This window comes from Haliotis asinina, chromosome 5, assembly GCF_037392515.1.
Source record: "Haliotis asinina isolate JCU_RB_2024 chromosome 5, JCU_Hal_asi_v2, whole genome shotgun sequence".
Lineage (NCBI taxonomy): Eukaryota > Metazoa > Mollusca > Gastropoda > Lepetellida > Haliotidae > Haliotis > Haliotis asinina.
The window spans coordinates 57,613,461-57,636,034 of record NC_090284.1 but is presented as its reverse complement, the minus strand read 5'-3'; the positions used below and the strand labels follow the sequence as shown (position 1 = coordinate 57,636,034).

General features: G+C 38.5%; 1 protein-coding gene across 1 annotated transcript in view; it reads left to right on the top strand.

Moving 5' to 3' along the window:
- The first annotated feature begins 10,244 nt into the window (after positions 1–10,244).
- Positions 10,245–22,574, top strand: part of LOC137284919 (proteoglycan Cow-like) — a 59,639-nt gene continuing 47,309 nt past the window's right edge. Inside the window, exon 1 of the mRNA XM_067816966.1 lies at positions 10,245–10,747. Coding sequence (XP_067673067.1) covers positions 10,604–10,747 — 144 coding nt within the window. The 5' untranslated portion in view covers positions 10,245–10,603. The remainder of the gene's footprint in view (positions 10,748–22,574) is intronic.

Below are 22,574 nucleotides of genomic sequence, written 5' to 3'. Positions count from 1 at the left end.
TGTTCGAGTTAATTGACGTCAGAATAATTAAAGCATGTAGTGTTTTGACTGACTGTTAGTTTTAGCAATATTACATCAAAATCGAAGCGGGGAACAACAGAAATTGACTTCACACTTGGGGAATCAAACATGGGTCTTCAGCGTGGCTTGCGGACGTTTTAACCACTTGGCTACCCGGCCCGTAAGGCATGTCATTTTTGATGGAAAATCTGTACTTTCTTCACTGTGTTGAACTATATGTAGCGGTACATTTTATTGTACGCTATTGTATATATTGTACGTTCAAACCTAGTACTGTTCCTGGCGTGGAGGAGATGAAACAAAGACAGGTCTACCAGGAGTCAAAACATTTTCTTCCGTGAATCCTTATTTTAACAGCGGCATTGCAACCAGAAGCTGTGGTAACTGAAAACGTCATGAACAGCCAAGGCGCAGTTGACGTTTATGCCGTTGACGTTATGACGTTTGCACAATACCACAAAAGCTTGTATAAGTGCAATATAACTGCATCAACACGTCCCAAATAGACATGATAAAAATATGAGGTTAATTACAAACTACCGTACATTTTATATGGACATAATGGCCGAATGTTTGCCGATATGTCACTAATAAGTGTATAAATATCTCATGCTGAGGAAAAGAAGCCATAGTTCGGTTCTCTCAGGAGTTCGGCCTTGAGAACGATGAACAATAATTATCAAGAGCCTTCTACAAGAAACATATTGAGAAATTTCAACACAAAAAGGCTTCCTACGATAAAAGCCAGTTCAAAGTGCCTTTCGATACAAATGAAAGCACTACGCTTAAGCGAGGATTTATAACTGTGTTTCGAAGTGTCAACAAAATAGCACGGTAAAATCTTGATACCAGCCAGAAACGATCAACGCGAGCAAAGAACTGGGTCAACTTAGATTGAGAGAGTTAAAGAAATAACACCACATCCTATGCACGATAACTATTACTAAATCCGCAGCGCGTATAATGTCCAACTGATAAGGCTCGCTTATTCTGTATGGTTTTTAAAATATTTTGTTTCGATTATGGCGTTATGAAAAAAAGCAGAATGGTGACATGTTGAGTCCACTGAAATCACACGTTCAAAGTCATATTGTACTAATGGACACTTCAACAAATATAACTGAACCACGAGTTCTTCAGAGCAGAGACTGAGTGATGAGGTTCTAAAGAGTTCTCCTTTTAATGAATTTAATTCAGACATAGCAGAGCATACCTGCAAATGAACTTGATGGTTTCAAGACGTCCTTGGAAAATAGTGTTGGGGTTCTTTGTGAGGGGATATACTAAAACTGGGAGTGTTTGCGTAAGGCATCTCTCTGTCAGTCGATAAAACAACAGCCGACTTGTCCATTGCTTCCTTTATTAGGTGTCTATTTTATGTTCCCACTGGAAGGTCTCTCTTCCTTAATGTCTGATGCAAGTAATAACGGAAACGTTGCCCTACATCCAACAGGGCTGGGAGCCTATATTCAAACAGAAACAAATCCTGACAAAGGCTGACACACGGCTTATATTCAAACATCTACACATGACATAAGACACAACATTCGGTTAGTGAGTGATGTAAAACTGGCTCATCTTCACTAATGAGGCGACTAGCGTGATCGGGTTGTCAGTTTGACACATGCCATCGTATCCTAATAGCGTAGATCGATGTTCACATTGTTGATGACTGGCTTATCTGACCCAGGCTCGATTATTTATAGATCGCTGCCATAAGGCAGGAACATTACTGAGTGCGGCGTTAATCAACCAACAAAAACAAACAAATCGACATTTGACAGTAAGGGGAGTAGTTTAGTTGTTTCAGCGTTCGATCCTCCTGCAGTAAACCCACGTTTTGTTTCTTTGAGCATGACGTTACGTTATTGTAAACAGCCGGCATAAAACTAAACTTACCCGCCCAAACTCATATTATGTCTGGCCAGTCCGTCTGTTCGTGGTCAATCCGTCAACCACCAAGGGGTTTTCACGAGGTTTACCTGCAAGCCACGAGTGTAACATGAACATCCTCACACCTCCTGTAGCAGTGTCAGAGCTGCATTGTCTTTCTTGTTTCGGTGAATCTACTCCGATAAGTATAACATGAAAAAACACTGAGTGTACATACCGAAACATGAGTCTATTTTACCTATTCCGACAATGGCCTACATTTCAGCCGATCCGATTTTTTCTCGGGTAAAAGTGAAAGTGGACAACCCAAAGAACTCTGGTTACACTGAATTCCAATTTCGTGTTTCATTAGAAAAATAATATTTACAAATGAATTTAATTTTAAGTTTTAATAACACCTTATTTCTATATTTTATGGCGAGGTGCAGGCAGCATTACCTTACCTGTGACGTCATAGGCTGTCCCTGTTTGATGAGGTCGTAAAATGATTCACAATGCATCTGGCACACTGGTTACACCTGCTAACCAGTGTTTTTGCGCATATTCATTGTAGTTCTGTAATGCATAATAACATTGATATACTATCAGTTCCGTACCAGACCTCCAAACCTTTCTAGCTGCAGAAGTTCATGTTGAGAATTCCATCATTTCCAAGTTTTCGTTTGTCAGAGCTCGCTGTAGGACACATCACGATGTACAACGTGTTTGCAAGGATTAGAAGGAGCGTAGTGTTGCAATATACAAGTGCTTAGACGCATCAAATCATACAGTACCTGAAACGAATTAGTCTAACAATTCTAGACTGGTTATTGCACTAAGTTGACGCAACCCAGTCAACAGGAAACGAGACTATTTTGTAATGAATGTTTTCACTTGACAACCCATCGTTCAGTTCCTCAGGAGTCCGACTTGTGGCCTTGAGAAGGATGGACAATTATCATCACGTTCAAACGTTCTGGACACATTATAATTTCATTTGTATCGTTACTTTGGGCCATCTATTAGATTCTGTTTTAAATAATAGCAAAAGGGTTGCCATATGTCTATCAGGACCGGGGACCTATATTCCACCCAGAGTGGGTTGAGGGAAAGGAAACATGGTTTTACTTCACCACATTTCAAACAGAAACAGATTCCTGACGAAACGTTGACACGCGACTGGTATTGCAAGCATCTATACATGACGTATTACACAACATTCAGTGAGTGGGTGATTTAAGAATAACTGATTCATCTTCAGTACGCCATGCTTGTTGTAAGAGTCGACTAAAAGTGATCGGGTGATCAGGCTGGCAAACTAGGTTGACATGTCATCATATCCTAATTGGTGTTAATTAACCAACAACCAACACTTTGAAGAAACACTGAGTGTACAGGCTTACCCATTCCAATCTTCTGGGCATATGATGATTTCATCTGTAGCGTTGATTTGGGTCTTCACTCTGTATGCTGGTCCAGGGAGCCTATATAGAGAGATATAGAGTATCCCTGGCTGGTCCTAGGAGATTACTGCATGGGTCGGGAGGTCATTCTTGGTGGCCTGCTAGCGAGGGCGTAGATCATTGGTCGCTGTATCAGTCAATTCAACACTATATAGAATATGTTGATAATCGATAAAGACTTGTCATTCACATTGAGAAATGTGTTCCGGGTATATAAAGCAACTTGAAAAACAGCATGTGCCGTGACACAAACATTAAATGGGGCAATACATTCTTCACCATAGAGTTGCAAATCAGATAAAATGCATGATTTTATAGTTATCCCGGTTGAAGTATAGCTTTTACAGAGATGCTATCTACCAACAATGGCATTAACACAATATGCGCAGCTATAAAATCCAAACCCACAAGATTAAAATCAGATTGTGACCAGGACGTATTTAATGTACAAGGGTTAATCTGTTCACAAATTCTTTTTAGAGAACAATGCTTGTAAAAAGCCATCGTCTCCATAGTTATGGCCTACTTGTTGAAAAAATGAGCTTGGTGACTTGAATGCTTGAATGTAATGGGTGTACTATGAATCATTGTACCACGTGATGTTGAGCTATATTGCACAGTTAACGTGAACAGACTTGAAGTTTAAATATGGACTGGATCACTGAAAAGAGAGTTTTATGTAAAGATCCGTTCAATTCATTAGGATTGAAGAGTTTACATGAATGTGATTCTGTAAAAGCAGGAAGCTAGGTCTAAATCATCTGTTCAGTTAGTGTCTTCCGTGTTTTGACGACACTTTGTAAACTGCTTTCACTGACAAAAATAATAAACATAATAAAACAGTTCAGAGACTGATTGCTGGAGCCAATAACGGCGAAAACATGCGGAGTAATGTTGCAACAACTTCGTGACCCTTCGCATCATTCCGTGACAAGCGGGTTACGGAAAGAAACGAGTTTTGACGAATGGCCATGCATTTTCTATTACACCGGCATAAAACACCATTTTTTCTTTCAATAGTTATTTCACTAATTCACGTTTTTTCCATTATGTTTGACATAATACAGACATTGTATGACCGCAAATCTTGGTCAAACTCTGTTTGAAGCTCTTTGTCAATATATTGATTAAAAACATCAATATTTTACATCGGAACAAAACAAGACTACTGGTAGTAGCTGGAAGTAAGAAAATACATCCGTATAACCTGATTGTGTGTATCATAGTATACACTTGAAAATCAGATTTTACCAAGCACCAGTAATCAAACCGTTGTTCGTCTGAAAGCTTAAGACGCAAATCATCTATGAAAACCACATGAAATGCAAAACCATAGAATAACCAGTTGTTATTTAATAAGAAAGGTAAGATTCTTTATGGGTGACAGCTTCTTTATTATACTACGATGCGACGTTTCATTCTTGCTTGACCCGTATCTGTAATTGTATGAGTGTGACATAATAGAAGCAGGTTAATCGGATGCATTAATATGGTTCAGAATAGACTAAAATACATTTTAGTGTTTATGAGGTAATAAATTTAAACGTAACAATGGAGTAACCCCAACCAGTGCATTTAAGCAAAGTGGCCACACCAGAAAAACATGCTTAATTCTTTAACAATCATATTTTTACAGGGAGTTCGTTTGTTATTAGATAACAATACGAAATCAATACGTCATATAAGTCGTTCAGCCCAGTCATGAAACCCAAACCCCTCCAATCTATTATTGGCTATTCGTGAAACAGTTTACGTTCATAGGCGTGGCCCACTCTTGTGGTTTGATTTTAAAATGCCTAAACCCTAATCTGAAACCTTGAAATTTCCTTCCCCTACAGCTTACACTTTCAACAGAAAAAGCTTCAACGTTTGTAAAGAAAATGGTCACTCCTCTCAAAAATAAACTTCATGGTGTACCTCACGTGTGTCAAACAGGAAGACGGGTGATGTGCTATTATGGTGGATATGTTTACAGGATGTCTGACCACCCAGACACACAATGAAACAGGATCTTGTTGATTACACAATGTCATTTAGAAAGTGGTGTTTATAACACATGTTATATCTGGGATTACTCTTTCTTAGTGAAATTCAGATTCTAGTGGGCTGAGTCCCACCTGGTATTCGAATCAGAGTCAGGCTCCCAACCGCTAGCACACTGTGTCAGTTATCTTACCCAACCAGCTACCGCCCAGATGGGATATATTTTACTGAGAATGTGCTGTCCCATATATAATATATAGTACAGGATCTTACATGTATAACCAGCTAGATGCACACATGGCCCCCATTTTTTCACGGACTTTTACGCACAGAGTTTATCCGAGACCGTCAGCTTGCACTATCGTTGCTATTTTTAAACAACCAATCAAACAACTCCCTCACAACAAGGAGCGGGAAGGCAGTGTGTACTCTGACCAATGAATGTTCAGATTACAGCAAGAAATGGTAATACTTCACGTACAACATGTCCCACACACGGCTATATACATTGTTTCAATTTGTGGAACTCGCTTTACCGCAGATTCACATCCCAACTCGGACTCATAGGTCTCCAGTGAGTTATACCAGGGTTAATCTACAAGTCTTGTAGTCTCTCTGGTTATACACAGCCTTACTTATGTACGATACATTACGTGTATTCACGGGTGATGTAGTAACGTAGTGCATACAAATCTCAACGAATGAATTCCAAGAAGACAATGACACGTGGGTGTTACTTCATTACGATTCGTAGCTACTACAGTCGGAATGACGTGAATTACTATTCAAGGCATCGTAAAACGCACTGATGCTGCAACTTTAATGGCTTATTGCCCATACTGGCGGGCGGAAGCGGGAGTGTTAATAGAATACACGTTATGTTGTCAATTTCCAGCCACACATGTCATATTTGGGATTTCCCTTTCTTAGTAAAGTACAAATTCTAGTACAATTTTGGTTGAGTCCCATCCGGGATTCGAACCCGCGCGGCTGACTTTGTGTGCTGGCGATTAGGTGCCTGGCTCTGGGGGTCCCAGATGGGACTCAACCCAAAAAGTACTAGAATTTGTACTTTACTAAGAAAGGGAAATCCCAAATATGACATGTGTTTCATTTGACCACTTTCTAAATGGCATCGGGTAATCATATTTCCGGCCATGTGGGTAGTCGATCGGGTGATCTGACCTTACTGATTGCCCTTAAAATACCGTGATGCCCCGACGCTTATAACATCAGTCCCTGACGTCTTGACAAGGTGACGTCAAATGCGAATAGCTCGTCATAAACAACAAACGTTTCCAAAGGTGGCCTATTGTGTGTGAAACTGACACCTCGTCTGTTTGACAGGGCTGGTGGCCATGTAATGTCTGAGAGACGTGACAGAGTGAGGCCTTAAACAATAATCAACGTCCAGCGATACCAAGTTCCTCCACCCTATATAATCGTCTCCTGCGACCAATCAGCTTCACATTGAACCAAACGCCACAACAGTGTAATATGCAGAATATTTGCAAGTGTTTCTAAATATAAGGAGCTATAATCAGAGCTCAGTCCAAACCACACAGCACAAGCTTTCGCTTATTTCATCCTATAGTATCAATCTGCGTCAGAAAGGTGACTATAGCTTTATATTGACTACAGCTTAAGCAATAGGGTTAATATTCTAATAGCATCTTCCATCTGAGAAGACAAGCTGGTTGATAGGTGCGTGACGATGTATCATGACTTGACCATTGACTGACCTCTGTTAAGTCAATTATATTCATGAGTAGATTAAGAGGTTTATGTCTATATGACCAAGGCTTGGCCATTCCAGTTGGGTGGATATTGCTGTTGGCCTATCAGTGGGGGTCGCCGGAAGAAGGGCTCTGTACATAATGGTCTCCCCGGGGGTTGTCTGAGTAGAGTCTTCAGTGTGTCATGCATAACGCAGAAAGAGATTAAGATCGCTGTAAAGGGCAGATCTCCCCAAACATTGTTTCAGTTCAGCTGTGAGAGTGAGAATAGGGTATTCAATTTGTTTGATTAGTGCAATGCAATTCAACCATTAATCTTACATTAGCTATCTTATACCTGTGTACCCAGTGAATCGGAAGTGTATGAACGCGGAAAACAATAACGGAGACATTTCCTGGAAAGTTTGGTTTAACAGTTCATTATAAATCACCGAGAAATAAACCTTGTGTAATCTTCAAGTAAATCCGCGTGCACGCAATATATGCAACACGCAATATAGACCTACGCCGACCTAGACCTATCACTCACTGGCAGCAGAAGGTATTCTCCATTCGATGACAGTTAAATTTGAAACAAGCGAAAAACGACCATTCGATGACGACTTGCTTGCTTCAAGCACGTATCATGGTTGTTTTAAGATACGTTTGCAGTGTCCAGTCCAGCAACGTTTCGACAGTATTTGCAATTCTTGGGGTATACCAAATTTTCAAATGTGTCGTTATATCCGATGTTCAAGGGTTTGGTTGTACTCAGTTGTCATGTGAATGGTTACATCCAGTTTTAACGTGTGTGGCTATATCCACTTTTCACGTGTGTGGCTATATCCACTTTTTCACGTGTGTGTTTACATTCGATGTTCAAGTGTTTAGTCACATCGAAATTTCAAGTGTGTATTTCATTCAGTTATAGATGTACACTCTTTCAAACATACCCAGGCGTGAATACAACAGAATCACTCTAAACTCATCCTCCAGCGTATTGTATGCTTATTTCATTGTGATATCTTTAAGGCACCACGGGTTGCCTTAGAGGCGTCACTTAGGCATGCAGCCTCCAGTGGTTATTGGTTCGAATTTCGGCCTACCTCCTATATATTTCTCAGTTTGTCAGTACCGGCCAGTCATTTCAGTTATTTGGTGAACTGACCAAGAGCCATTTTTCGTCATTTTGTGTCAATAATGAATCAATATAGTCGAGTCATTTCATGAAATTTCATATTTCATCTATATGTGGTGGACAGGGGTTTGTGAGGCGTGGCTGCTGTGGACACAGCAGTTGTCAAACAAACATCCGTCAGTGCTTCAAAGCCAAGCTAAAGTACAACAGTCGCTGCCAAAATAGGTTTGTTAGTGACAATATGTGATCTTGAAACTGTGATCCACTTTTGTAGATTACGTTATTGAGTAAAATTTCATGGAATGACGGACCTATAACGATTGTTTTTACACAAAATGACGCAAAATGGCTGACCTTCTTGGTCATTTCGCGAAATGATTGAAGATTTTAGTCATTTCACGAAATGACTATTTCACAATGTGTCTGTAACATACAGAGAATGCTGTTCGAAGGGGGGTTTAATACAGCACACTAACACAGTTATATCCCAAGATAAGAAAGACAAAATGCACTGGATCATCCACTGTCAGTCTCAAACAATGAACGGACAGTGTATGGTTTTAAAAAAAAGCTCAGCTGATGGTGACAGGCTACATCTGCCTCCCATGCACAACGCTGACGTTTACCATCTTCCTGAAATTTACGACGTCGGTGTTTTTTAGAACCATGGACGTTCTCTGCCGGAACTTCTTTGCATTTTGCAGCTGGTATGATGAAGAGGGGGGATTTATTTATGGATAGACAACTTCTTTACTGCAATGGATGAGACATTTCTGTGTAGATACTGACATCGTTTTCAAGCAAGCTCGGTTGTGTTGTCATTTTATAACTGCGTGGTCAGTTGTTCACAATATCGACCACTGGTCCACTTGGAGATTTACAAGCTGCCATTATAAGGCTGGACTATTGCTGAATGCAAAAACAACAACAACAACAACACACACACTCAAACATGTTAAAGCCCAACTGACAGACTTGTAGACTTGTGCCAAGAGTAGATCTTACCGTCACAACAGGAGCGGTGGGTAGCCTAGTTGTTAAAGCGTTAGCTCGTCACGTCGAAGACCAGGTTCGATGCCACACAGGGGGGGCAATGTGTGGAGCCCATTTCCGCTGTGATACTGCTGGAATATTGTTAAAAGCGGCGAAAATCCAAGCCCACTCACTAACGCTATTGCAAAGGAAAGTAACACGCTAGTGTTACACGTTGACTGTAGAAGACATATATAAGTCAGACAGCTGCAACAGCGCCACCACCGACCCATTAATGACCCACTTTCCGAGGGAACATGGTAGGAGCGGCTCAACACCACCGAGTCACTCTTAAAGCTGAAATGTATATATTTACCTCGTGTCCTCGTGAACGAGTAATGTCGTCAACAGGTGCTCCATACTCTTCATTAAAACTTACGATGTGTTTGATCTCGTTGGTTCGATACAAATTAGTTTTACACGGAAGCGAAAAAAGGATTAAAAAATCCAATTGTCCTCTTTGTGCCATGAAATTGATCGAACTTTTGCCCTTGGCACATGCAGTTTTTTAAAATCGGTGTTTCAAATGTTGAAAATGTCTATCACAAGTTGGGATGTTAAGTGGGTTTTTCAAATGAACACTTCGTGTTTACACACGTCCTACTTATGTTTTAGTGGTATAGATATTTCTAAAGAAAGATAACATTCGTTCTGCATTCGTTCTGTGTAAAACATACAGTAGGTGGTTTTCTTTAAAGTTGTTAATTTGTTTTCAATTAGACAAGTGCAATGAATGTGGGTAATAAATAAGATTATTTTATGTAGATACATCATTAATTAAAAACTGCATTATAAAAAAGTATCAAATAGAGGAAGAAATTAATTCATTGTGGATGTGGTGGTATGTCAATGTCCAACGTAATTCGGTAACAAACTGAAGACACACTGAAAAATAAACATCCTAGTTGTATTGATGAAATGTGAAGTCATGGTATAAAATGTGCATTGCGTCTTGGTTTAAAAAACAGTTAAGACGTAAGCAGCTCTGAGAATTACTTCCCCAAAACCGGTCATTCCTCGCATCAGAGGTCGCTGCATGCCTAGCTTTACTACTAAATTCCATTCACGGTTTTAGGGAGCGGAGGTTTGTGACAAATCAATAATTTCTGATAATTTCCGAAAACGTTGGGTTTCGATCTCGTGAACACCATGACATGTAATTCAGCATAACATGGACATTATGTAGCATGTGAAACTGTCGCGCTGTGTCGAGATTATCTTATCAGCGATAACCCGACACCCCTACAGAGTAGACTGATCCGCCTCGTGGAGCCGGTGTAACAGCGTATTCAGTGTCGGGGTCTCCTGTGTAAGTGTTGGTGTTGTCAGCTGTCAAGTTGGAATTTTACATTCTGAGAACACCAATCTCAGAATCGAAAATGCGTTGTTGGTTGGTTGTGGCATTAATTGCCATCGTTGTCGTCTGTGACGCGAGGAGGGTGAAAAGAGAGCATAAGCATCATGCGAAAACACACCATAACCAACACGAGAAATCCTTGAAACACCACCTCGAAACAGACAAGGTAAGTTTGCAGTCATGTTGCGTCAACTCTATACCCGTGTGACAGAAAATTATCTGTTCAGAATATTATCTTTACCTCAGCTGACGTTATGCTTCCGTGACGTGTGTGATATACAACACATCCACCGGTGATAGAACTTTTAACACACAATGTGTTATGATTTACCATGCATTGTTGCCACATCAAACTTTGTTTCTAAAAGTTTCTCATGCGAAAATGACCCTTTGATGTGTTTTGAATTTTACTCTCTTTTTTATTATTTTCTTTGAAAGATAATGTTCAAGATCAAACAGGCTTTGTTACATATGTATTTTCATATATATATTCCATATTTTGGACACTGAAAGTTTATTTCAAAATAATTTACATATGAAAAATACATCAATGCCTGTTAATAACATTGTAATGTGAATTTGGGTGTAAAAGGTCTATAGTCACGTCTGATAATCCACCTGAAATGCCAAAAATAAATACCCAACATTTGTTACAATCTGTCTAGACATGGTTGAGACACAAATTCACAATCTGTGCTATGCACTCCCACAGGTTACAGGATTTCACCTTTCGAACTATTTTAGGGCATGAACCGTTCACACATGAACATGTGATTTTGGTATGCCCATATTTTTCAATACCTTCTCTAACACCCAAATCCTTTGAGAATCTTATACATTTCAGCTTGGTGTGTCATGTAAGGTTTAGATCACCCACACTGAGTAAACTAAAGGGGGGCCAGGAGCACCAAAATGAGGCCATGTGTATTTGTTGAGGGCTGTCGCTCAGTCACCAGGTACAAGCTGTCGAGCCACGGTCATGGTGTGGCTATATATATCTGTGATGAAAAACTTCTCACCTATGAGGAGTTTGGAGGAGAAAGGCAACTTTTTTTGGTCATATGTTAACATTTGTGATTTTATTTATATAGTTGAAGTCTTCTTCAAGTATGTGTTGATTGAAGGTGTTTAAGGAAGTTAAGTTCTCGTTTGTTAAAAGTTTGAGAGGAGAAGGACAGCACTTTGGGGGATCATATGTTGACATTTGTAATTTTATTTATGAAGGCTTCTTTAAGTATGTGTTGACTGAAGGGTTTTAAGGAAGTTGTGATTCTTTAAATAATTTTAACAACTGGCATATGATGTGTATTAGAAGTTTTCCTTAATAATGTCAAATCTACGAGCATATGGGATACTACTAGTGAATATCATAATATACATGGACTGATAACATCGTGAACAATTTTCACTCTCACCACTGCGGATTCAGGGATTCACTATTCGCATCATGAAAACCGTTAGTTGACATGTGATCCACTAACAACAAATATATCTCCTAAAGGAACAAACAATATGTGCATATCCTTTTCCTGTAATGTACACTTTGTTTGAAAAATGTAAATGCATGTATCGGAAGGACACTCATTATAAACAGTGTTAATGACATTTTGAGTAAAATTAATACACTATGTTACAAACTAGTCAAACTAGTATGCATGCTTTATTACAAGACAGAGTCATAACCAGATTAACTTGTGTAACTAAATGACGATTTATAGATGCTCTGTTTCCAATGACTGACCATGATGAGTACATATACAAAGGTTCATGGTCTGTCTTATGCACCCAGCATACCATTTGATATCAATTTTAAGGGTCAAGCTAAGACTCTAGGTGATTTAGAATGCCTGTTTATGTTACTGTTCTGAAGGAATAACAGTTTCAATATTTTCAAGCTATGTTGTATAAGTGAGTTGACACTGTGAGATGTGAGGTAGCACGTAGCAACAGTTTTGGAATTATTTACAAGTTAAAATTATTGCTTTTGATACTAGATTCAAGATGGCTGCTCTGACATTTTGTTCATTGCCACTTTTAGCAATCAGTTGTAAGAAATCTGTTTACGAAATAGCAGAATTTCTGCATTCTTGAGACAAGGTTATTTCAGGATGATGTGTTGACTTTTAACTGTTGACTTATATGCTTGTCAGCAGGAAGAATTACACCCCCAGAATACATGGTCAATTATGGCTGACTCATGGGAGTGTGTTAATGTCATGTACAGTCATGACAAGTGCTTTGACCTCGAGGTGTGGCCGCTCACTTGGCAAAATACCTTCCGTTACTCAGGATTTGCTTATCTGTTTGAACTCTTCACATTTGTAGTCATTTTTCTTTGTCTGACTGTGCCATTTTCTCTCAAGTGAAGGACTGGGCTATTCTCTCACAATTAGTACATGGCTTCATGTGACTGAAATGCTGTCCTTTAAGGACTCACTCACTCACTCACTCACTTGGGGTGATTTAGGCGTTCCCTTGTCATGCGGATGATCCCATATGGGTACAATTACTGAAGCCCATTTTTGTTGTCACCCGCCATGATGTTGCTGAAATGTTTCTAGAAGCAGCACACAACAACTACACTCACTCACTCACCCACCAACTCATAGATACTCATGAACAATGTCATATTGGTGAGAAAACGCAATGCATCAGATCTGTTCCATAAATATACATTGAGAAACAGTGAACCTGGTTTAGGTGCTTATTGAACAGTTCGACCTATCATTGTTGTGATATCATGATCAAGGTATTTCCATTGCGAAAACAGTTTGTTGATATGTGACCATCCATCTAGAACAAATATATCTCGAAGACAGTTCAAAGGGTCACAAGTGACTGGAGAGTGTCAAGAATTTACCTCAAGATATCCATGGGCTTTTGTTAATGAATATCACTCATCAACAGCAAATAAAACACCAAGTCAGTGAGGGGCTCTATGTGTATTGTAAGTGGGGATTTCATTGTTTGAATTGAACTTTATGCAGTTGAATAAACAAATGATCACTACCCAGATTACTTGCAATCATCCCAGCATCTGTGCTCTTGCGAACTAACGGTGGATATTATCCAAGCAGAGAGATACGCATGTGGGATGTGATTCTTTGCCTCAGGGAAAACCTGAATACAGTGACATGTTGAAGTGCATTAGGATTAATATTTGAATATGATTTTTTGCCTCTGTAGGTCGACTCATGTTTGCATTCCATTATGTTTTTCATTTGGTTTCTTTCAGTTAGTAATGGAGAGATGAGAATCTGTTGGTTGTGCTCTCAGATTTACAGGAATCTTTGATAAAACTATTGTTATCATTAGATTGATTTTTTGTAAGATTTTGTATAATGATGTACTGTTGTGTCAGTTTTATTTAGTGTAGGTGGGGTAGTCTAAAGGTAAAACCATTAGCTAGTAATACCAAAGTCTATGCTTTATTCCCCACTTGGGTACAGTGTGTGAAGTCCATTTCTGGTGTCCCCTGCTGTGATATTGCTGGAGTATTGCTAAAAGCGACTTAAATGTAAATTCACTTTTACCTGTTTATAATGCACTTTCAGAAAGGGAATTCTGGGTCAGATTCAGATGCTGTAATGGCTAGTAAGTATAGCTTTGAATATCGTATTGCAGTCTTTCTGTCAGCTGGAGGACCTTTACAGTCTGGGTCCTGTAACACTGTACACCTGAGACATGAATCATTTGTACATCTATGCAGCTTATTTGGGTCAGTGTGAATATTTCAGCTGTCTATATTTTGAAACCATTATCACTTTGATAACGACATTTTCTGGTTCAAGAGTATACTGCTTATGGCTAGGGTTAAGCCTATATTTTTCTGGTGATAAAATAGACTGGGTACAGGTCATCAGAACTGTTTGTGCATTTATTATGCAGTCACTTCTCAAAATGAACCAATGACCATGATGACACATCTAGAGTTGGTAGCAGTGTTCATGCAAGATGTTGTCTTCTCCTTGCTGAGCATCTTCTGCTTGCCTTCCGTTTCTTCCATATCTGTCTGTTTTATAACTTCTGTTCTGAAGTATTCATCTTGTGGGGATTGAGGATAGAAAAGGTATGTCCAAGCAAGCTGCACTGGTCACAAAGGCCACCAAGAGGAGTAGGTGGTCAGAGTTGTTGGCTTGTTATTTGATTATTGTTATAAGCCAGTGACATAGGTCAGTATCTGCAATCCCGCTTATTGGATTGTCTGGTCCAGAGTTGATTAATTATTGCTTTAATGTTGAACAACTTTAAATACAAACCAAGCAAACAAGCACCACAGACATGATTAGATAAATGTCTAAAACACGTTTTAACTCTGAAACTTGAACACAATATACCTCTGAACATTTTATTGAATATGACATACAAAATTCAGTTGTTATGGTTACCAAGACCATTTGTTTTGTTCTATGATTGTAAGATTAGAAACAGACATCTTGTTTCCAGACAGATTTTCTGAGAATGGTAAATGTACTATTGATAAGGGGCCATGTTGGATAGCCAAGTGGTTACAGAAGCCGCCTCGTCTCACAAATACCAAGTGTTTTGTAGAAGGAGCACAATCAGTTGAGCCTATTTCTAGTGTCGTTATATTGCCAGGGTGAGAAGCAGAATATCACTGTCTCACTATCGGTAAACCATACTTTTCTCAAGCACATTCTCTGGGGCAGCCTTGGGGTTAAAGCACTTGTTCATGATACCAAAGACCTGCGTTCATTTCCCCATATTGGTGAAATGTGTGAAGCCCATTTCTGGTGTCCCTAGAATATGCTGGAATATTGTTAAAAGTGGCATAAAACTAGATTAAAGCGATCAGTCGATCCATCCATCAATCAGTCATATATATCTAGTAGCTGAAAGTCATGAAAGCTAATTTAAGCCCATGAAGAAATGTGTATCTAATTTAAGTTCAAATGTCTTGACCTCAACATTAAATCTCATTTCACCTCACTACCCAGCATCACCACGAGTACCTAAAGGAATGCTGCATCATCAAAATGTATCATTAGTTTCATGTGTATATTCACATTTTTCAAAAGAAATGAAAGCGCTGAACATAATATATATATCCTTTCTGTATTAAATTACTACAAATGTCCTGACATTTGTAAGTCATAAATTGATTAACCTACTCTGTTTCCAGTCTCAAGTGCTTCAGCCAAGTTAGCTTAGTCTAGTGACACTGCAAATGTCTTACATCCAACAAACTTCAGTTAACTCCTTAGGGATTCATGTTACAAGCATTTCATTGTCAGGCCAGGATGTGAAGACAAACTCCAGTCTGCTGATTGAGAGCCGGAATTCCATGGGGAGCAATTTCATCATTGCTGCTAATCAGAATAAAACTGAAGACAATACATTAGGAGAATTGTAAGCTGTTGACAAATCATTATATGTCCCTCCTGGAATGTTAAGCACCACTGTCAGCAGTTACTGTCCAGAAAACAACAACAGAATAGATTTATGTCTTGAAAAATATTTTTCTTCAAGTGCTCTTAGCTGTTATTTGTGTTTCTTTTAAAATCAAGCACCTCGTGGCATGCACACATCAGTACAAATGTAATTCATTTTGACTTTTTTTTGAAAATGCAATTGCTAAAGTAGAAATAAATATTGCCATGGCAATTTGAACTATTTGAGTTATCTGCCCCTGCAAGAAGAAAACTTGATGGGGCCAGAGAGATGGGGATTTATTTCAGCCACATGCTATGTTAATCTTGGGTTTGATGCTTAAATTTTATTTGATGTTCTCCAGCAAATTGAATTTCCACAACTAAGCATGTCAATATGTTGCAGTTATCAGTATATACGGGTCCAGAGGGGTGCACCCACCTTTTGTTCAGTAAATTTAGTAAATGACCAAAGAAACGCTTGTGGAAACAAGTGAAAATTAAGTGTGCAACCCTCCATTCTCAAAAACCTGTGTCCGCCCCCCAGATCAGTAACAAGGTGCTACGTGCCCTGCAACAGGCCCTGCAGTGTGCCCCGCAGTGTATCCTGCAATGTGTGTTTCACATGGGCGGTATTATATATTATGTGTGGATGTATTGAAACAGGTAATATATTATAATGGATGATGTTGTGTGTTAAGATGACTCCCATACACAACCACAGGTCACTGAGCTGTAGTTTAGTAGGATGACTCTTGATGCAGGCAGTGCTCCTTATGTTGCTAAGCTCACTGACGGTGGTGTATAATTGTCAGGTAGTAGATCAAGTGGAATGATGATATTGAGCCTGCTACTCTAGACATGGCTAAGTCAGCATGTAAGGAGCATGTTCCTGGTGCGTAATAGGTCAGATATCTGCTGCTGGTAGATAAAGTAGAAATATTATGAGACATTTTGCAAATGTGTACACGCTTCAGTGGTTGGGACTGTTTATAACATAGGTCATAAAAAAGAACAACAATAAAGAAGAACTGAGTTGTGATAAAGTTTTTCAAACATTTTTGGATTTTCACTACGTTAGTGCATCTGAAGTCTCATGTATATCATGCACAGATTGTTTTCTTATGACGCATAGAGTATGTGTTTTATGTACGTGATGTAGTTTCTCAGTCCCTAACGTTTTGGAATTTGTGAATGGATAGAAACTATGCAGATGTGACTTCTCTGAACACAGAACCATTGTATTCTGTTCAGGCTTGACAAACAATGTCATTTGATATTATTCATGTTGTCTGTCATAACAAGTGCAAACAAGGCGTGTTATATTTTGCATACAGGAATATGTCTACAGCAAGGGATTTACCAAGAGTTTTTTTGGCTGGAAATATGGGTTTAGCCATATGGTACAAGCATCTTCTGTTTGCTCTGAAGACAAGTTCAGTTCTTGTAATGGGAGAATGGTGTGATTTTGTTCGAAGAATGCTATTGTGTAATGCAACCAATCTGATTCATTGCAATGTCTGTTCTTGAATGTAGATGGATGATCTTGTGCAGATATCCTAGCTGCTTACAAATGATAACTAAGGCCTCTCATTGGGAGAGCAATATCAAGATGAACCTTCTTGCTGATCCCACTGTCATGTCTGTTGGTGGTGAAGGAGTGGCATGATATCGACCTGAATTAAGTTAACACTGTTCATTTTTACAATAAGTTTCCCGAATGGCTTTGATAAGTTTCACCAGATGACAAATGTGTTGACGATGGTGACATTTTGTCCTGCAAACACGCCCTCACTTCATGACATTTACTGATTGGGTCTACTTACCAAATTAAGACTAGTTTTTCCTGAGCGGCGGATGTTCGATATGTCATACATTCACACCCACCTAATATTTGCCTAATGTGTAAGAGCATCAAATCTCCCATAGACTGTGAGGTAATTAGGATTCTATTTACAAAAGATGTTTTGGTTGTGCAAGGAATCTTTCTATCCTGTCTGGAGATAGGTAGACTAGAATCTGCAAGATAGTTTTCTTGGCAAGTGTAGGATTTTTTAGGGCAATATCACTAGGTTCACTGCGATTAATGACCACATTGGTTCATTGTAGAGCTATAATATTAGCATCAATGTCAAAGTACCCTAATGACCTTTTATCTTGATTTATTTGGAGGGGTGAGATAACCCAGTGGGTAGAATGTTTGCTTCTCACATTGAAACCTGATTCCCTTCATGGGTACAATTTCTAGTGTCCATTTCTGATGTCCTCTGCCATGATATAGTTGCAATATTGCTGAAAATGTGTAAAACTAAACTTAATTTGTTTAACAATACATCTTGGCATTTAATGGGTGCATGGCAATATCCAAAACGTTTCAGAATATATATTGAAAGGCAAAAGAAACATCGTAGTATTGGGAATGACATTTAAATATTAATGGAGTATTTGAACCTTTTTTTTATAATTAAATATACAAGTGAAGTGAAGTTTGAGGAAAACATGAATTGTGGTCATATAGTCTGTTTTGCCTAATAGAGTATTGTTTGAGATTGTGGTTAGAAATGTTTTTGTGTGTGGAAAGGGAACAGTTTACACAAACATGACATTGAAGTGGAAATACATATGCATCAGGAGATAGCCATGCATTCAGGCATTAACTGACAATTTGAATGGAAATCATTAACATGTTTTCTCAACACCGTAGCCATAGCTGGGGTAACAGGAGATCAAGGTCAACAAGCCAATGGATGTCTACGCAATCTCTGACAATGTTTCTTTTGCCTTTGAGGATAGTTTTATTTTCCAAAAAAGTTGCCAGAACCAGTTTTTGTTTTACCTGTGTCATAATTTTCACTGCCATGCTGTATGAAGTGACTAATTGTTTGTACATTTTCACAAAGTGTTTACCTGATCCGATGGAGTTGATTCACAAAGAAGAACCTGTTTTGTTCCTGCCATAGGGATGATGATATAGCCTCAAGTTTAAAGCATTTGTACAGTGAAACCCATTTCTGGTGTATCCTTGAATATTGCTACATTTTGTAAAACCAGGCTTGTATTTGTGTGTCTGAACAAGTGTTGATAGGTCATTTTCAGATAGTTTTGCTGGTATTTTTGATAAGTGTTTGGAATTCATTTTTATTCATCCATGTACCCTTTGTAAATAGTAACTGTTTTCCTACATACTGATGCATGTAGCTGTTCATTTTTGTTTATGTGTAATATGTTACAGTATTTTCGCTTCAGAACTGATTGTTATAAAACGTCTGAAGAAAAGTGGTCAATTTTATGCATACATTTCTCATATCTGTCATTGTAATTTGGTGGCAAGGACAAGTAATTAAATTTAGCCTTCCCAAACTATATCATTAAAAAAGATAGGGGATATTGGATAAAATGCAAATGATGAAGCTGATGAAGAAACAGATGATGAAGAGAGATTGAGGGAAAATGTGACAATTTACTTTATCTGTATGGATATGTATTACTTTTTCTCATTTTTTATGGCACTGGTTAGTGGTATGCATGGAGAAGGGAATATCCCCTATTATTTTTTATATGTCATAGTTAATCGTTATATATGAAGTTGGTGCTCATGAGGTCGTGGTGAAGTGGGGTTTTAGACAAGAATTCAGGCGTAGAACTTCGGATGGAAATACATCAGATAATATGCTTGCATGGCATTTAGAACTCATACCCATAAAGATGTTTATTGATGGTGACTTATGTAATAGGAGGACTCGGATGAAGGAGGAAGAATACACTCTGAAATGTTGATCTCCTTATTGCAGAAGTTGATATACTTCATTGACCCCCATGAATAAAGTGTTGAAGGGAAGCAGGATGGATATATCTATCTTCTGTGTTGTTCAGATGGTATTTGGTAATCTGTCTTTTCTTGTAATTGAAGAGCAGAGCTGGGCATGGAATGATGTTGGCTTAATTTGCAAGGCTGTACCTCTGACATCAATTGGGGTGGTGTGGTAGCCTACTGGTTAAAACATTTGCTCATCACACATAGGACCCGGGTTCTCTTTCCCACATGGGAACAATGTGTGAGGCCCATTTCTGGTGTCCTCTGCTATGATATTGCTTGAACATTGCTAAAAGTGACGTACAACTAAACTCACTCCCTTAGCATCACCATCTCACATTTCCAAGTTCTTTAGGAGAACAGATTATTCTTCCAAGTGTCTATGGTCTAATTGAATATTGCAGATATTGATTGTATGTTATAAAACTTCTCATTCTCCAATTCCTAGAAAGAAAGAGCTGTTTTGCTGGTTTTTTGCATTTTGAGATTATGTGAGTGGCATGTTCAAAATGGAGTTATTCAATATCAGATGAATATTCTGCCCCATTATCCTTAAAGAAGTTGTGGACGGTGAGGTAGCCAAGCGGTTAAAGTGTTTGCTCATCATGTCCATGGCCCACATTTGATTTCCCACATGGGTACAATATATGAATCCCATTGCTGGTGTCACTGCCATAATACTGCCAGAATATTGCTGAAAGTGGCATAAAATATACTCATACTAAAGTTAGGACTACATCTGTATGGTTTTGTCCAAATGTTTGCTTGAAATTCCAATTTCAGAAAACTGTAAACCTTCACCATACACTTTGAAGAGCTTTGATCATTCAGACATTTTAAAGTGGTTTCTTAGGTAGGGGTTGGGGGCTCTTCTCTTAAGACTGAATCTGCCGAAAAAGGGAATGATGTGAAACTAGAGCATTTACAGGTCCCAAGAGGGTGTATTTCGTGATAGTTTCATCTCATAATGATACATTTTACAGCCAGTCGCTCTCACTGATAATTTCGGTGGGATGAGTTCTACATCTCTACAATATTACAGTTTTCCATTATGTTTCTCACATGACTTAATCTTTCAACATATTTTCTTGATTAAAAGCCAGGCCTCAAATAAAAAATGGGTAGCAATTAAACTTCAAGCCTTGATCAAAGGCTGGGTATTTTTTAAGATTCTTATGCAAAGACTTCTATTATGTCTTTGTGATTAAGCACCGGGGATGAAGAAAGAAACATATGTCGGGGCATTTAATTGATGAATTATGGTAATCTGATTTCAAAATATGATAAATATGTAAGCAGAAGTCCAGATTTCCAGAGTTTGCTCACAAGAATATATAGTGTAAAGAACCCTCCAAGAACTGAGAATGTTTGATATCAAACTTATAATGTAGCTGAAGGATTGCTTTCAAGAAACAAATTTTCAAACGTGATGAGAAAAAGTTTTGATACCTCTGCGAAAATTTGGTCTGATGTCTGTAGAACTGCTTGAAACTCTAGAAGTGATCTGTTCATCAGTGTTGAAAAGTAGGTAATTGTCTCACGATGTATCTGCATCAGTAGACAGACATGACTTCATCATACGTATGTCGTAGGGAATTACGGGAATGTTGTCCTCGGCTGTAATAATGATATACTGTAAACTGGATAGAATTTGGAATGGAATGTATAGTCTAGCTGGTTACTTTACGTGTACTAAGAGATTTTATGTGTTGGCAAATGTAGCTGTGGATCCATTTCTTGTTTCATGTTTCGTTAGGGTGGTGGGATAGATTTGCATTTAATGTCTTTCTCATCACGCTGGAGATCATGGTTTGATTCCCCACATTGGTGGAGCCTTTTTGTGGTTCTTGTAATTCTGGTAATTCTTGAATTGCTGATGTACACCAGTACAGAGGCACTTGTTAAATAACTTGCCCTGATATTTTTTCCACCATACTAGCCGATTTTCATGTTGATTATTTAAATAAACAACATAATTAATAATGGAATGTCAACTGGACACTGGTACAGTGTGATATGCAAATTAGCTTGCCCGACAGAAAAAAGCACTAGCCTGGGGCGTCAGTCAATGGGTTATTTCCACCCCTGTGATGTAACTGGAATATTGCTAAAAGGGGCATAAAACCATACTTACTTACTGTTTGAATATACACAATGTACTTTGATGCTTCACTCACTTCGACAACCAGGTTTGTTAATAATTGGATCTTTACCAGATAAATACATTTTCACTATAAGTTTGAAAATAAATTATTTTAACATAAATTTTTTTATTATAGCAGTGCTTGTGATCAGGTAAAAAGGATACGGGGTAATGTTTTAAATGGGTATTTAGAATTGTGAAATTTGTTCCAAAATGCTACATTTGATTGTTCTTTAACTAAGCTGTTCACGTATACATATCTATATGTGTTGAGGACAGATTAAAATAACTTAAGTACCTGCCTGATCGTACTCGTGTATGCACTGGAAATGTTATTGTGAAAGAAGACATCTGGCCCAAACATCTGCTATCTGAGATCTTTGGACATATCAGTGTAACAGAATCTTTACATGAGATTCCACTAAGTGTAGACCAATACAGTTCTGTCACTTGCTCTGAAACACATCAGTGCAGTCAGTGATACATACACTAACAGAAACAGTCATTGCCACATGCTGTCTTAAACAGTTACGTTTTGGCTCATATACATTTAGATTAACTCTCTATCTTGCTCACACATTGGTTACTGGGTAAAATACAGATGCTCGGAGATCAACTCTAGCCTACCGAGATCAGCTCACTGGCT